Source organism: Anguilla rostrata, chromosome 6, assembly GCF_018555375.3.
Source record: "Anguilla rostrata isolate EN2019 chromosome 6, ASM1855537v3, whole genome shotgun sequence".
Lineage (NCBI taxonomy): Eukaryota > Metazoa > Chordata > Actinopteri > Anguilliformes > Anguillidae > Anguilla > Anguilla rostrata.
In genome coordinates this window covers 25,340,171-25,357,046 of record NC_057938.1, presented here as the reverse complement: position 1 = coordinate 25,357,046, position 16,876 = coordinate 25,340,171, and the positions used below count along the sequence as shown (strand labels likewise).

General features: G+C 37.9%; 1 protein-coding gene across 3 annotated transcripts; it reads left to right on the top strand.

Moving 5' to 3' along the window:
* The first annotated feature begins 441 nt into the window (after positions 1–441).
* Positions 442–16,271, top strand: si:ch211-51e12.7 (uncharacterized protein LOC336335 homolog). 3 transcript variants are annotated; one of them, XM_064339180.1, is made up of 6 exons: positions 442–644; positions 6,321–6,406; positions 6,515–6,664; positions 6,875–7,021; positions 10,192–10,305; positions 13,731–16,271. In XM_064339180.1, the coding sequence occupies exons 2-6, from the start codon at positions 6,321–6,323 to the stop codon at positions 13,738–13,740; spliced, it is 507 nt and encodes a 168-aa protein (XP_064195250.1). In that variant the 5' UTR covers positions 442–644; the 3' UTR covers positions 13,741–16,271. The 3 variants fall into 3 exon arrangements, with proteins under 3 accessions (XP_064195250.1, XP_064195248.1, XP_064195249.1); XM_064339178.1 differs by lacking the exon at positions 13,731–16,271 and adding an exon at positions 10,722–12,063 and having other exon boundaries at positions 443–644; XM_064339179.1 differs by lacking the exons at positions 442–644; positions 13,731–16,271 and adding exons at positions 2,692–2,761; positions 10,722–12,063.
* The last annotated feature ends 605 nt before the right edge of the window (positions 16,272–16,876 follow it).

Genomic DNA, 16,876 nt, shown 5'->3' with positions numbered 1-16,876 from the left:
TTTGTATCTAGCAAGCAGTCAGCGTGTATTACCGATGTCATATCGATAGACTGTACTGTATGTAAGAGTTGTAGCCTATGCACATTCTGCACATACTAATGTATGACACCTGTATGGGATAACCATATCTTCTCATGTATCGCAAAGCACGATGCATAGAACGGTGTAGGTCACATGATACAAGCGATGATTGATTGGTTTTGCGTGCAATTCTTTATTTAAGTTTCAAACTCTTCCCATCGCTGTATTTCTTTCACCTCGCCGAATGAGCGCGTCTTTTGCTGTTGCACATTTGATGATCATTTTCCATCCAAAAATCCGTGAGAGCAGACGGGTTTCCTTCCACCAATAACAATACAACAATTATTATGTGGGCGTCACAAGAGTTTTCACAGGCCAACCCAGAGAGGACTGTGCTTTCGATGGGAGGGGCTTTCCCAGCTACAATGTATCCTTGACAGAGAAATCTGCTGGATGTGTCGGATCTGTACACGCCGCCATTTCAAAGCGGACGGGGTATAAGCGTAGTCTGATTTCTATTTTTTTGTTTTTCTTATATTTATTTTACTGATTATTTCGTACAGAAAGCCTTATTTTAATTCTGCTGTCTCATCGCCTTGGGAACTTTTAGTTCTTTCAGTGAGGTGAGTCGTTCCAGCTTTATCCCCATTACAATGGCACCGTGTGTTAGCCTATCATTTGATGTTTTCCCTTCGTGTCTGCCTTCCAGTGAAGGAATGAAATGCTGAGCATATAAATCGAGCCACAACTGATCTACACATGGCATTGGAATTCTATTAATTCCCGCAAGCGCATCATTTATTAATATAATACGCGAGACATTAGCTAGCACTAGTGATAAAGGCTAAAGGCATGTCTCGATTGTGATGAGCAGTCTCGATTTATGCTGAATGTTTACCCCATCATATGTGGTTCGTATACGGTTATAGTGTTGATATCATATTTGGTATTTGGTTAGGATTAGCATGCATTTCATGATTGAGATAGATATAATTGGCACAAATAATACATGTAAAAACATCCTTATTCAATCATTTTATGAAAGCCATGTACTTGAAATGGCACAATTATCATATTAAGTGCAATACAGAAACGATTGTAAATACGTTAGATATTTAGAGTTCTGTTGTGTATTTCCCCTTCCAGTTAATTTTGTTTATTTAAATAGAGAGAGCTCATGTATTGTCATTACGTGATTTACTTCATTGCTGATTTTAATTTTTATTATTCAATGTATTATTCGTGCATTTTAGTTGCGTGCTCTGTGCTGTGACTAATTCCATGGCGGGGGGATTATGCATACATAATAATTTCAGCTATGCTTCAGAAAAATTATCATTTTCACTAACCCCGGAACACCGTACACTAACCTATGTTGCCATCCGGAATCGAGAATAGGCAAGTTAATTGCTCCAGTGAATAAAATAACGGAAGTGCTTTCCACTGACAGTGGCACTGAACGTCCCCGTGCATTTCTCACCGGAGATGTTTTGTGCCAGCTTTTTTTGGTTGAATTTTTAATCCGCTACGATTTTTTTCGCTGTAAAGACACGCGCAGGCCTATTCTGACTTATTTAGGCCTGACGTTCAGTTTGAAAATTAATTGTCAAACTGAACGATTTGGACATGCGTGTTAATTCTCTCAGAATTCCATGTGATGTTGGCTAATTTTCTTTCATTATAATTATTATGAGCCGGCGTTTGTTTAAACCTTTTATTTGCCCCGAATAATTATTCCGTATGCTCATGCATCTAACAACACCTTTACAAATAGTATGTTAGTGTTGCTACAGCAGTAGACTACATCTCGATTTAGGAGCAGATAAACCTGACTTCCAGCAACGAAAATGATTTCGAGCCATAGACAGTAGTGTCATGAAAACTCATGTAAAACTGTGCCAATGTCATTCTATGTAGGAGGTGAATTCTTTGCTTTGGACTGGTATGCGCTGTTGTGTTTCAAGCATGTAGAAGGACTTTCAGCTGGGGTTTCACCCCACGGTAGCATTGACGATTCGGTTGGCAGAGGCACAGGTGGTAGACTGCATTGTACATTAAGCTCTGGCTGACTCTGAACTATTCATATTCAGCTGTTTGATAGCTTGGTCACAGGCTTCAGAGTTTAGACCTAGGCTACATCTAATGTTGGTTTTCATTGTCTTATGCATTTTGCTTTATAACACCAATATGGAGATCAAAGTTGGCAAAGTTAGCAGAATTTTAGTTTTAAAATAAAGAAGCTGTTTCAGACATAGTTTTCGGGGTGCTTTTTATATTGTGTACAAAAAACCAAAATCACTCAATATATTATTTTGCATCATATTTACAATGCACTATGCTTCAGAGCTTTATAACATCTTGAATTCCATCTTAAGATTATTTATTCCCAGTGGAAAAGAAGGATCTTGTGTGGCCTATGTGTATTCCCAGAATGTGCCCAATAAAGCATACTGCTTCAATGAAGCATGGCTGGTAGTGTTTTGGTGACATCATGCAATGCACCAGGTACCTGCAGAAGATAGCACCTCAAGTTGCTGTGTACACTGCTATTCTGTGCACAGAATTTCATTACCAGCACAGTTTTATTCTGTTTTTAATTTTAACGAGACAAAACCTTAATTAATAATAACGGGACTTCAATCCAGTCATACCACTGGAAAAACCAGTTACATGGGAAGAACTTTCTGCAGTTAGTGAATTTTTACAGAGAGGACTTTGTTAACTGGAGTGTTCAACTAAGGTAAGCTTAATATTTTACAATGTTATTGAAGAACATGATTACACAAAAATGTATTAGTTTTCTCAGTTAAAAGAATGTGACAAACTCAGTACCATTGGAACTGATTGTCATGACCTGACCATGTAAATAATTGCCATTGGAGACATTAACTTTCTGTTGTCAGATATATATTTACTGTATTTTCTAGTTATGAAAAAAATACAAAACCTGAAATACAGACAATAATTGAGCATTACTGTGCAGTTGTGTTTTGCAAATAGAAAAGCTTTTCAGCATTTATTAAAAACTCAGTTATTATTCATTGTGCCACTGTGCCAAGGAGATATTTGGACTGATGCTTTTTTTTTCTAAACTGTCATTTCCCTGTTGTTTTTGTCAGTGGACAAAAATTTACTTAAATTCTCATTTTTGCTTTTGAGCAAAAAAGTTTGAGTTTTCAGATTTTAAATGTTGGTACATTGTTGTTTTTCATATATATATTTGGTCCATTGCATTATGTATATTGTGTTGCATAACATGATTTTTATGAATCAGTGTGCAATGAACCTGAATGGATTTTATTGCACCCTTTCTCTAATACTTTTTCAAGATGTTCTTGCTGCATGTCTCTTAAACTGTTCATGATATTCACATGTTTTGATTAGCTTTTTCTAATTGATGCTTGTGGGTGTATTTGGTCAGGGTTATGATTAGTGTGTGTAGTTGTGAATTTAGTGGTATATGGTTTCCTTACATTTTATTTGATAAATGTTCAGCAGTTGATGTAGTAAGTCCCAACACAAATGTATTAATTGACTGAAAGATACACTATATGACCAAAAGTATCTGGACACCCTTGGTCTGGGGCAGTTTTTCATGGTTTGGGCTTGGCCCCTTACAGTAGTTCTAGTAAAGGCAAATCTTAATGCTACAGCATACACTGACATTCTAGACGATTCTGTGATTACCCAACAGTTTGGGGAAGGTCCTTTTCTGTTTCAGCATGACAATGCCCCTGGGCACAGAGTGAGGTCAGAATAGAAATGGTTTTGTCGAGAATGGTATGGAAGAACTTTACTGGCCTGCACAGAGCCATGACTTCAACCCCATCCAACACCTTTGGGATCAATAGGAAAGCCAGCAATCAGTGCCCAACCTCACTAATGCTCTTCTGGCTGAATGGAAACAAGTCCTTGTAGCAATTCTCCAACATCTAGTATAAAGCCTTCTCAGAAGAGTTGAAGTTGTTATAATACAAAGGGGTGGACCAACTCCATTTTAATGCCCGTAACCTGGGATGATATCTTGGATGTAGGTGTCCACATACTTTGCCATACAATGCCACAACCTAGCGTAAAAAAATAGCCTACTGCATTTCAAAATGGTACTGTACTGAACATGGCCACATTCCTTCAGCAGGCAGGCTGGGATAGTGGATTGCTGGGAATTCTGTTTAGTACACAAATCACGAGCAAGTTAATGAGCTAACTGCTTAAATGGACAGATAACAAGTTCTTGTAAAAAGGCAACATCTAGTCAACATTAAATCTCCAAGATGGACCTAGTTATCATTCTTTGCCCTCCTTTATTTGTTAGTCCAGTGTTATTTGTATCGGCAGCAGATGTTGCAAGGAAATATGCAGTGATGTCCTTTTATCAGAATGATGGAATCTTCCTGAAAAACATGGTAGCATCTGCATTACAGATGCATTAAAAGAAAATACACAGTAGGCCTTTCTATGATTTCACAAAAAAGACTAACCCTTAAGTTCACACAACAACCTGTTCAGTTTCTATTTTGTGATCACATTTTAATTTAAAAGCTACCCTACATATGGGGGGGGGGGATTTTAGTGCCACTTACGACAGGACAAAATTCCTAGATATTAAAAATCATGCCCTATAAAATCAGCTTTAATGTAGGACATGCATGAACTCTAAAGGAAAGCTAATATATCACATATAATACTTTAGCTCACAGATGAGAAAATGTACTATCCAAAATAATGATGTCACCCAGGTATAATAATGTCTCCATTTTATAGAGAGAGACGAGAGATTCATTCTGAGATTAAATTAGATTTAACTGCTGCTGAAACTGTAACAAGACTCCAGCAATTTACATATGTTTTAAATTTTGCATTTGTGACTTCATAACAACACATTTGTAATGATTATGCAGTATTACTCAAGGCAAAATACATATCCGTTCACTTACGTGAGGGTAAACCAACACACCAAATTAGGATTTTTTTGGGTGGAGTTCTCTCTTAAAAAACACAAATTGTTGCTAAATACTGATTAGGCCTATATATGTAAAAATATGCTAAATATTGCATCATAGCAACCAGATTTTGCCACACTTCTGAAAGACAGTGAGAGATTAAAGACTGAGATGATTTGTATTTTACATGCTTGAATACTTGATGTGTACATGCTTGAATACACCCTGAGATGTAATGCTTAATGTAATATCAGCCAGCCTCCAGAAAATACAACTTGCTTTATTGCTTGTGATTTTCTGTTCTGAGTGTACAGTGCCTCCCATATACTTGTACATTTTCTGAAACATATTTCAAGAAAAATTGATACAGGAATTAGGATGCTGTGCTTAATGTTAATTCTATTTACACACACACACACACACACACACACACACACACACACACACACGTACACACGCATACTTATGCGGCCTGTCATTTGTGACTCTTCCTTGACTGTCATCTGATATCTTGTCACAGCTGGGCTTGGTGACATTTGTACAAAATATATAAAATGTCCGTACCATTTAAATTAGGGTACATTCTTTAAGCATGTAATAGGTTGTAATATTGAGAGAAGGCTGATAAAGTGAAAATGGTATCTCAGATATGCCAGCAGCCATACCTCCATGCACTCCTGAAGCTAAGCAGGTGTGGGCTTGGTTAGTACTTGGATGGGAGACCACCAGGGAATACTGAGTTGCTGCTGGAAGTGGTGTTGGTGGGCCAGCAGGGGGCAGTCTTCCCTCTGGTACAAATAAAACCCCCAATGCCCCAGTGCAGTGACGGGGACACTGCTGTAGGAGATGCCGTCTTTCGGATGAGATGTTAAACCGAGGTCCTGACTCTCTGTGGTCATTAAAGATCCCATGTAAAAGCACTTTGAGCATCTGGAAAAGTGCTATATAAATGTAATTAATAATAATAATAATAATATAATGTCCCAAGTATTCTCATACTGAATCTGCATTGTTTTTTGAGGAACCTTCCAGTCCATTCATTTTTGGTACGCCTTGCCTCATGGTATACAGTGGAATTTTTATGGGAGGTTTTTTTGTTTTTGCTCCTGTTATGCTTTGAGATAAGTCAGTTTGAATTCTGTGGCTAGTTTATTCCATAACGTATTTCCTGATGGGCCAGACATGGCCTGATGGCCTGAGCGGTTTTAAAATATCCCACAGAAGCCCAACCAATCAGAATCAGTGCTCAGTTGTGTCTTGTCCAATGAGCTACTCAGTATCAGAGTATGCAATGTCCTAACCAATAGGCTACTCTGAATCAGAATACTTAAAGGTTTATGTTTGTTGTTTTATCAGATGGATGGTGACACAGAGCATGTGATGGAGCCCAAAGAGAAGCTCCAGGTTTCCACAGAAGAGGATATATCAGACAACAAGGCCAGGTCTGTCACATGACTATCATATCAGGGGAGTTTTACTGTAACATTGGAATTTGGAAGGTGGGTGTTGTGACTGCTTTCTTTCTTCTTTTTGTTATTTTCTTTCCACAGGGGAAGAGGGTTTAAGGGGCATGGTCGAGGGGGCCGGTTAGGACGAGGTGGACGTGGTGGGAGGGGCATGATGATGAAAGGATATGGCCCTCAAGGGCGGGGCAGGGGTAGAGGCAGAGATGGGGCCATGAATGGGTTTGGACCTGGAAGGTAATGTTCACATCCACTGCATAAATCGCTTGCTATGTGAAGTAACACATTATTGGCAGCCAGCTTAACACTAGCAGTCATTTTCTCATCATTAGATTGATGCTCAGTCAGTCTGTTTAACTAAATATCCCCTATAAATGTGCGCATGCCCTGAATTTATTTTTAGAAGCTCTTGTGTGTTGCAATGATTCCTGTGCTGTGCCCTCATAGAAGAGGAATGGGGAGGATGCGTCCCTACCCTAACCTTCGTGGCCCTCGAGGTGGCATGGGTGGGCCTATGGGAATGGGTCCACCCCCTCCACCACCACCACCACCACCACCAATGCACATGAGAGGACCCTATCCACCTATGCACAGGTAGGCCCTGTTCAGTGATTGGGCTCTCTCAAACATGGCCAAGAAAGCCATTATGAGGCTGAAAAATAAGGAAAAACAGTCAGAGTGGGAGACTTAGGCCAAACCATAGGCTTACCAAAATCAATTGTCTGGAACATCATTAAGACAGCACTGGTGAGCTCAGAAATCACAGAATCTTAGAAAAAAGAGCCTGGTAATCCAAGAAGACACCTACAGTGAATACAAAAAATTTACAGGCATTGAACCTGGGCAGATAAGATGCGTCTGTACACGTCAGAATTAATTCTGCTGCAGGTATCAGCAGTGATATCTTCAGTGAAGAAGAGTGAGCCAATATCTGTGGCAGCCATACATGCCCAAACCATAACACCCCCGCCACCATGTTTCACAGACGAGGGGGGCTTTGGATCTTGGGCAATTCTCATTGGCCACCACACTTGCCATCACCCTGACATAAGTAAATCTTGGTCTCATTTATCCACAAGACCTTTGCAGGCTCTGTTAGGTTCTTCTTCTTACAAACTGGAACCTGGACATCCTGTTTTTGTGGAAAACAATTTGTTTGCATCTTGCAGTGTAGTCTCTGTAAGTCTTCTGTGAACAGTAATCACTGGCACATCCACACCTGCCTCCTGAAGAGTCTTTTAGATTTGTTAGACAACTGTTTAGGGATTTTTCTTCATTATGGTGAGAATTCTACAGTCATCAATTGTAGAGGTCTTCCTTAGCTTACCAGGCTCTTTGTGATTTCTGAGCTCACCAGTGTGCTAGTTCCTCTTAATGATGCTCCAAACAGTTGTACATTTTCATTTTGGTTTTTGGTTAGCCTAAAGTTTGGCCTATGCCTGTGACTGTTTTTTCTTATTTCTCAGCCTTACAATGGCCTCCTTGGCATTCATTTCAATTCTGGTCCTCATGTTGACAAGCACCAATAACAGATTCCAAAGGCAATCAAAAGGCTAGAATCAAAACTGATTTGATAAGACAAAGCTGTCTTATACCTGCACTAAGGAAGCAATTGAACACACCTGACTAATCAGAAACACCTGTGACTCCATTTGTCCAAAACATTATGATACTTTGAAATAGGGGGACTATTTATAAAAAGTGCTGTAATTTCTACATCGTAAAAACACCCTTAAATAAAAGCTGATATAGTCTTCTTTGATTTTACAAATCTAAATTTGTCAAAGGGATTTAAAGCATGTACACTCCCCCGTTACTACCACATATTGCAGATATAGGCTTTAAAATCAATAACAAATTCCATTCAGATTTAGTTTGTTTTTGAGATAGGGCTGTCAAGAAATATTCAAAGTTCGAAAACTATTCGAAAATCTTTCTTTTTTTAAAGTTCGAACCTAAATTTGAGAATTCGAATATTAGTTTTGGATCCCGCGTATTGTACTTAACACGCAGGCTTTAATTTCATGCGGCGAATCATGTTAATGCACGCAAAGTTCATTTCCTGTGCTAACGTTACTTCCTCTGTCAACAAAAAACGTTCTGCCCTGTACCCGTAGCAAGTAGATCGTCTGGTTTTCCTTGCCAATGACCTCCAGCGATACTTTCAGCTGCATTGACACCTAACATTACTGGTCAGCTAGCCTCGCGAGCCAGTCTCTTTTTTCAATTCGTTCAACAGATCTGGTCAGCTAACAATTTAGGCTAAATAATGTTCCCATGGCAGGCTATGTTTCCTTTCTTTTCTGAAGATTTTGTTAAAATTGGATGATGAAAGAAGTTAAACAAACGAAACAGAGTAAGCAATTTATGTTGTTTTAGGCTACAGGTATTAGCCGTTTGAATAGTTGGAAATAAACAGCAATTTACTATAAACAGTCATTTCCCTATGATTATTAAATGCCGATTTGTGGCAAGTTACATGTACGAGAAAATGCTTTATTCATTTGCGCATTAGGCTATAGTGCAGGGGGCTCATTTATGAAATGAACTTGCGTGCATACGTCAAGTGAAGACCTGACGTAGAGCCATGACCGTTTCCACGGTCAAATCGAGTCATGTTGACATTTTTATAAATCACTACTTTGACGTGATTTTCTACGCACGTGCCACACAGTTGATCTAAAATACGTTTTATAAATGAGGCCCCAGATGTAGTAACCTAGTATTAAAGTTCACCGATGTCCTCTATTTTACTGCCCGCTTGTGGAAAATAACGCGTAGGCCAGTTTAGAGGGAGCGTCACGTGCATATCGCGCCCGTCAATAAGCAGCTTATTTTTGTGAATTATAGGCAAATGATATTTGAATATATTCGAACTCTAATTACAAAAGCTAATATTCAAACTCAATTTCATGGCACTTTTGACAGCCTTATTTTGAGATCATAATATGTAGAAGCAGTTTTTTTTCAAGTTTCAGTATGAGGGTGGGCAATTTTATGAAGTATCCTTTGCTGAGAATAAGCCCGTTAAATCCAGACATTCTAAGTTCGGAGGCAAAAAGTAAAAGTTTCTGTATGACTGCATTATGTAACAAGACCAGGTCAAAACCTAGTATATGGCTGGACCGGCCGACCAATGGTGTGACTTCATAACTCGGCCGACCAATGGTGTAACTTCATCACTCAGTCACTCAGTCACAGACATTCGAGTTTGTAGGGCTGGCCCCACTGTTGCTGTCCAGCCAAAAATAGGTACCAGTGATGAAGCCTGTGTGGAGCTAAGGAAGTCCAGCTCCCTCTTGTGCAATGGTGTATGAGTGACTTGGCATTAGAAATGAAGTGGAAAGCACCATGGTAGGGTGCATTTTGGACACTTAGAGATATGGAAGCAGCATGCATATAAAGAACATCATCATAATCTATTGCAGGGGGGAAAAAGTAGCTTTTACACATTTGTTCTTGCTTTCTAATTTAAAACAGGACTTGTTTCTAAAGAAAAGCCCCAATTTTAGCAGGGCAGCTTATATGTATTCAAAGGCAATTTGTCATCCAGCCAAAGGAAAAGCTATTTTTAAATCTTGATGACAGTACTATAACAGAAACTTAAACATTTATGTAAAGCCCTTCATGTTTCTGCAAGAACAGACTAGACAGATATATTTATTTGATATTAATTAAAATTTTATTATAAGTAACATTTTTGTTTCAGGTTTCCCATATATTTCCTATTAATTCCATGAAGTGGCACACTTTTGTTCTTATAGGCACGGCCCCCCTCCACCACCACCCCCAGGACACCCTGGCTTTAGGGGACGCCCTCCACACCCTCGTGGTAGAGGGATGCACCCTGGCCCACACCGACCCTTCCACCCCAGAGGGTAAGTCTCCCACAATACCCTTTATATGACTCCTTAGCTTCAAACATCTGGCTGGATTCCTGTTTTTGTCTCACTCCCTATTATTTTACAAACTGCTTTTTTCATTAAATATGTCAACTGATTCAATTACAGTAAGGATAATAATAATTCTGCAATTTGAAATATAAAGTAAATTGGACAAGGAACAAAAAGAAACCGAATCCTCGTTTTGAACACCTTTTCTACATGAGGGAAGCAGAGTTTGAGTACTGCATGAGCCTTGTTGTGAAAACGGTAAAACGAGACTACTTGTAAATGAGGCAGAAGTAAAACTAGCAGACCTGTGTCAAGGAACGGATCGCACCGGTGCTGAACAGGTCAGTGGTTCTTGTGGCAGACCAGCAGAATCAAATGTGTGGTTTTATCCCTTTACACAGCTTCCACAATGGACCCGCCTCTCTCCCGCCTCCCCCTCTGCCTGGCAGAGGTCAGCGCTGGCCAGGGCCCCCTGGTGGCCGGCGCTTTTAAAGCAGCTTACTGTTAATACTGAGCGCTTCAGTAGCAGGGGCCCACATTCATGTCTAACCAGATGCCTCAGTTAGGGCCTCCGAACCCTCAACTGCCTCAGTTACCCTGTAGCAAAATATCTTGTTTTCATGGACTGAAAAAGAACAAAAAAAAACACTGGGGGCCCACAAAGAACTAAAGAATGGACACTTACAGTTTCAGTCACATTTCTGTTAGAAGAGAAACATCTTACTGTTGAGATTAAAAAGTTGTTTGTTATGAAGAGAGAAGAGTCTTTTAAAACTAGGGACTGAGAATATTTCTTTCATGAAAGGTGACCTTTAAGTCCCTGAGTGTCTGTGACCTAAAGTGACATTCTAAGAGAGAGAGAGAGAGAAAGAGAGAGAAAGAAAGACGACAGCACAACAGCCCTCAAGCACCAGTGTTAACACTGTATTCCATGACTCCTTGGACCTCCCAAACATTTCATTTTGTTACATAAATGTAGTTTTAAAAATATGACTAAAAAAAATCTGATTCTTACACACTAAAAATGACAAGTCTACATGTCAAGTGTTTATGATCCTTCAAAGTAACAAGGGTTATAATATCCTTAATGTGCAGCTATTTTAAGTTAATAAATATTGTTGTTTAGAGCAGTTTATGTTTGTGTACTATAATCTATTGTGGAATGGATTTAAAAAAATAAATGGATATTAATGGATATTGAAATATTATACAGATTATACCTATATATTTGCATTTATATTTAAAAGCAATTCATTGCTTTACTCCAGTATGAACCCTACACACTGTGTTTAGTTCTGAAGTGTTATTATACCTTTCCTTAATGTAACTGATATATACATTATGTGGATTTGTGAATGTACTTTTGAAAAACAAACAGTTAAAACCTCTGGCATAGCCACGAAGGAAAAAATAAAAGTAAAAATAAACTGTGAACTGTTCCTTTTTATTGTTTTATAAATTACATTTGCAAATGTTTCTCTTCTTCAGCTGGACGTAATTACCATGTCAGCTTGTAATTTAACTTTTTGAGCAAATGGAATCGTACACTTGTATGTACTGTGTATGTGTATATCCAATTATATTGGTAGCAGTACTATTCCGAAACATTCCAATTTTGCTTTGCTATGCCAAGAAATGTATCATAAATACATAACTGCACATTATTACTATTACAACTGTTGTGATAATATTGTTACTACTACGATCAGTATTACATATGCCATTAAAATGGTTGTTTCTAAATATTGTTAAATTGTGAATATTTTGCAAGATAGGCTAGTTGTCATGGTCACGTTTGATTTTTAAGTTGGAGGACCAAGAACCCTTTTGGAAATCCAGTAACAATTTAAGGGTCGTCAGTTTATTTCCACCTAAAAGCACTTATATGTATGCTGAGGGCTGAATCATGTGTAAGAACTGCAGTGTAAATATGAATTGCCAAGAAAACCCTAGATAAAAAAAGCATTTCAGAGGCATCACTCAACAAAAAAAAAAAAGCTCATTTAACACTCACACTAAAATATCGGGGGCATCTTTGTGCTTTGAGGACATTTCATTTGAAGTGCTTGTATTTGATTAGAACATTATTGACTAAATATGTATTTGGGAGTAATACAATTTAATATCTGGCTTCCAGTCTGGTGTTGTCGGCAAAATATATTTCTTTGACTTTACGTTTGTTAAGTTTCACTAAATGCATGTAAAGGTGCAATACCTCCAATCAAAATTGGCATGCATAGGTGAGGAAATGCAAGGATTGAGGAGGTTATTAATTTGTGTTTTTCAGTTATTATATAATTTTCCTTTATTATCTTCTGATACTTGGATAAGGACCATTCCATTCTTATGGAATTCCTTAAAATCTATATCAAATTGCTGTGTACCATGCAATTTGGTGACTACAAAATGCATCTCAGTGTATGGTTGCATATTGGATTCATTTTAATTTTTAAGGGGTCCAATTAACTGTCATTGAGTTCAAAAAAATCGACCACCCTGGTGTAAATCCAGGTACAAATCTCCTCTGATAGGGGGAGCTGCCTGCCAGTGTTATCAGAGCCTGGTGTCAGACTTTGGGGCACATCCACACACAAGAATAGTATAATAGCTAGATGAGCCTCAAAACCTGAAGTGAGTCCTGAAATATACATTATTTGACATAAAATACTATTGTGGTACATTTTTGGTATTTAGTTAATTGGCACACAACGTGTTGTATTTAATATTTTATAACAAAATGTTTATAACAGAACTTTTCAAAATTCATTTTATAAATGTGTACTGCTTTTTCTTTGCTAAAACGTCTGTTTGATCTGTTTGAGCATACAACAGAAACACATGAATGTCTGAAAAATGAAAAATAAAAGTTAATTTAAGAAAGCATCAGTTGCCAAACGGTCATCTCACATACATTCTCACAGTCTGCATGTGCTTGATGTCACCTTAAAATGTAAAAGCTAGCATATGTAATTTTGTTACCAGTGAGAATGGAAAGCTTGTCTACATATTTTTGAAAGACAGCAAGATGGATCATATATATTTCCAAGATATTCCAAGAACTTTCAGGACCTCCAATATTGCAGATGCATTTTTAGCTGTGGTGTATATGTGCAAAATGTAGTGTGTATATATAATGTTGTGTGAGTTCTATATATATATTATATATATATATATATATATATATATATATACAAATGTATACGCACACACACACATATGCATACACATTCAATATTTTTCAGTGCTCTAAACATCCAGTGAGTGCCTGACCACTCTCAGCAGGTGTTGCACCTTTCACAGTTTTGAATATTGCTTTTCTCCAAGTGAATGCATTCTGCTGCCACATGTGAAACTGCAGTTCGCCGGTTGCTCTCTAAAGGTGAAAGATTGACTGTTGTTGTCTCCTGAAGGGTAATATAGTCACCCTTTCGAAGCCAGCAGGAGACGGCCGCTGACCCCCCCTCCCCCCAAGAAGCATGCAGTGGGCCCCGCGGCCAAGGTGAGCTTTTCATCACTCTGAATGACTTTACAGCACTCTGACTTGCTTTGCAGCACTCTCTTGCTTTACAGCACTCTCCAATGCCAGGTAGGAAATGAGTTACAGGGGAGGTGAGGGAGCCAGAAATGCATTTTATTATCTCATCCCTCATTTTATTATCTTATCTCATATCTCATGTTGTGCTGAAACATTTCCCTCTTACAGCTGATCAGGTGGGGGAATCATAATGGGGAAAAGTGAATAAAACTGCCAAGCCTTTATACTAATACACAATTAACTTCATTACCAGTGGTCATTCATTAGCTTGTTACTGACAAGAAATGCAGGTGTGACCATTGTTTCTCTTTGATTGTCAATGGTAGGCACCATGTTTTGCCATTTGAAGTGGCAAAACACATTCGTAAATAAGAGACAGTTGACCCCCTCGTCTGAACTCCACATTTGCTGAATGTACAAACAAAACTCTCCATTCTCCATCCTACTCTGACTTAGAGAGTGAACGTACCATCTCCTTCGCCTTTTTTTCTTATTTTGCATAGCTAGATAAACTAAAGCCATTTTAAACACTTCAAACGTTATGATTGCTGCCTCATAATTATTCTGAATTATTCACGCCCCAGCGGCATGGAGTGACTTTAAACGGTGCGGTGTTCTCACTGGGTATACCGACAACAGTGTTCGTGCACATGTTCGCCGGTGGTACTCAATCCTGAAGTTCTTTCTTCTTACTGAGTATACTGCCAGCTTTAGGGTAATAGGGCCCAATGTGATCTTCTCATGGGACCCAAAATGACTGTTGGCACCCCTGCAATGGATTAATACAAAAGTCTAGTCTTCCTAAGTATAGAGTCAAAGGCAACTGCATAACTCAGTATCGTCAGTGCCTCATAAATATATCCAATTCATATACCTTCATTGCTTAATGTTAATTTGTTACAGGTAAGCAGTACCATTAGTGAGTAGTAGATTCAAAATTAGAGAGACTGTTTAAGAAGTTGGGTTGTTTAACAAGAGGTTTGACAAAACCATATTGAATATGCCAATCAGTTCTCTTAGTGTATGAACAATCAGGAAATCCTGTCAGTTTATTGGAAAGTAGCACCAAGCAATGAATGTTACAGTAAATAGGCAAAACAGATGGCCTAGTAAACAAACAATGGATGGCTTAGCAGTTATTAATAGTTTCTCCTACTTTATTAGCGACAAGAAACATTCAAAATTGAAAGCTGGTGAATTCTATTTTCATTTACATTGTTGTTTAAATTGGATACTTGCTGGCATGTTGAAATTTCCTGTGACAATATTTCTCAGGTTTAGAAAATGTGAGAAAGCATGTGTATGTACAGCTTTCAGTAGGAAGTGACAACACACATGTACAAGGAATTGAAGGTATACTGTACATTCCTTCCAATTCTTTACTTAATTCTTTAAATTATAATACCTCATAAAACTATTATTATTAATAATTTTACATTTACATTACAGGCATTTGTACAGAGCGACTTACACAACATTTACATTGCATTGTACACTTACATTATACAGCTGGATATATATTGAAGCAATGCAGGTTACGCACCTTGCTGAAGGGAACAACAGCAGTGTCCTTCCTAGGAATCGAACCTGTGATCTTTAAGTTAAGACCAGGCCCTTACCCATTATACTGCACTGCTGCCCCGCCACTGCCGACTTTACATTTCAAGTATTAAGTGAGTGTGAGAAAGACTCCATACTATGAGTGATTACATTATTTTAAACCTCATTTTATTTTTGTTTTTGAGAAAACATAAAAGGGGAAGTGGCAAAGGTGGGCGGGGAATTTTTTAAATTTATTTTGAGCTAACAAGTGCTTCTCAGCCTGACTGTCAGATACTTTGTAAGACACCTTTTTCAAAGATGACTTACAAAGAATTAGTTAATCAGTATATAATAGTAAATTAAATACTGAATAACATTTTTTCACATTAAGAATGTAGAATATTTCATTCTTTGTTCTACAGTTACTGAACAATTTCTTCTCTGCTCACAAGCATATTTATCTGGATTATTACTTATGAATATGATTCAAAACACAAAAAGAGATGGCATACAGCAAAATTGAGTTTTACAGTAATAAAAATTTGTCTTTGTTAACAGATCGTGAAAAAAAGGATTCTCAAAAAGGGATTAATGCTTGACATTTCATTTTCAGGTGTGAGTCATTTTGATTAAGTAAGGTAGCAGCTTCAGTAGACTATGAATACCATGGCAAGGATGTGCATGCATGTCAAAACCATAATATAATCAGTGCAGCACGAATGAGCATTCTAATTATACTTGAGCTCTCTGAATGTGGAATGCTGGAGTTGTAAGCACACAGAAGCACCACATTTAAATCGAGGAAGCTTTGACTACATATTCTTTAATGCTTTGTACCGGTCTCTGAGCTTCAATAAAAAAAGCATATCCTTAATTGTGTGTTGAGTTTTCTTTTCAATTACAGGAGACTTTAGAAACGATCAGATATTATAATAAATACGGAAACAAGAACATCATGTGGGAATGCATTTACCCAATAACACATTCATCCTTCCAAAATATGAAGTCAAATGGTAATTTTTTATTTTTAGACAGCCATGCAATAGTGGACCCAGGTGTTGCTGGGAAACATTAGTCCATGGTCACTTCACTTCTGCCCTCCAGCATTATCCGATGGTGAGGATGGTTGGGCACTGTGCCTAAAGCAAAGTGATCCGCAATCAGGGCCAAAAAAAAAAATTAAAACCCTGAATTTTCAGTTTAGCTTTGATGAAATAAAAATTGTGTGCAAATGAAAAGGGTTCTCACAAATATTAATGCTTGTTATGTCACTGAATTGGTCACAATGCTGCCAATGTATAAAAAAGATATTAGTAATATTTCTAATATAAAATAATTTCTTCTGCATACAGGATGTAGCTATGGTATATTAAATGATTATTACAAACATAAATTTCCCTGTGAAATTAAAAAAATTAATGAGGAAATGAGTTTGACCTACAAAACTATTAAAATGCATTATCTCACATGAATAGCAAA

What these genes read in the sequence shown, in the direction of transcription:
- si:ch211-51e12.7 (XM_064339178.1), top strand. Translation starts at nt 6,321, where the DNA reads ATGGATGGTGACACAGAGCATGTGATGGAGCCCAAAGAGAAGCTCCAG. An exon ending in ATATCAGACAACAAGGCCAG is followed by an intron (nt 6,407 to 6,514) that starts GTCTGTCACATG and finishes TTCTTTCCACAG; the next exon opens with GGGAAGAGGGTTTAAGGGGC. An exon ending in CCCTATCCACCTATGCACAG is followed by an intron (nt 7,022 to 10,191) that starts GTAGGCCCTGTT and finishes TTGTTCTTATAG; the next exon opens with GCACGGCCCCCCTCCACCAC.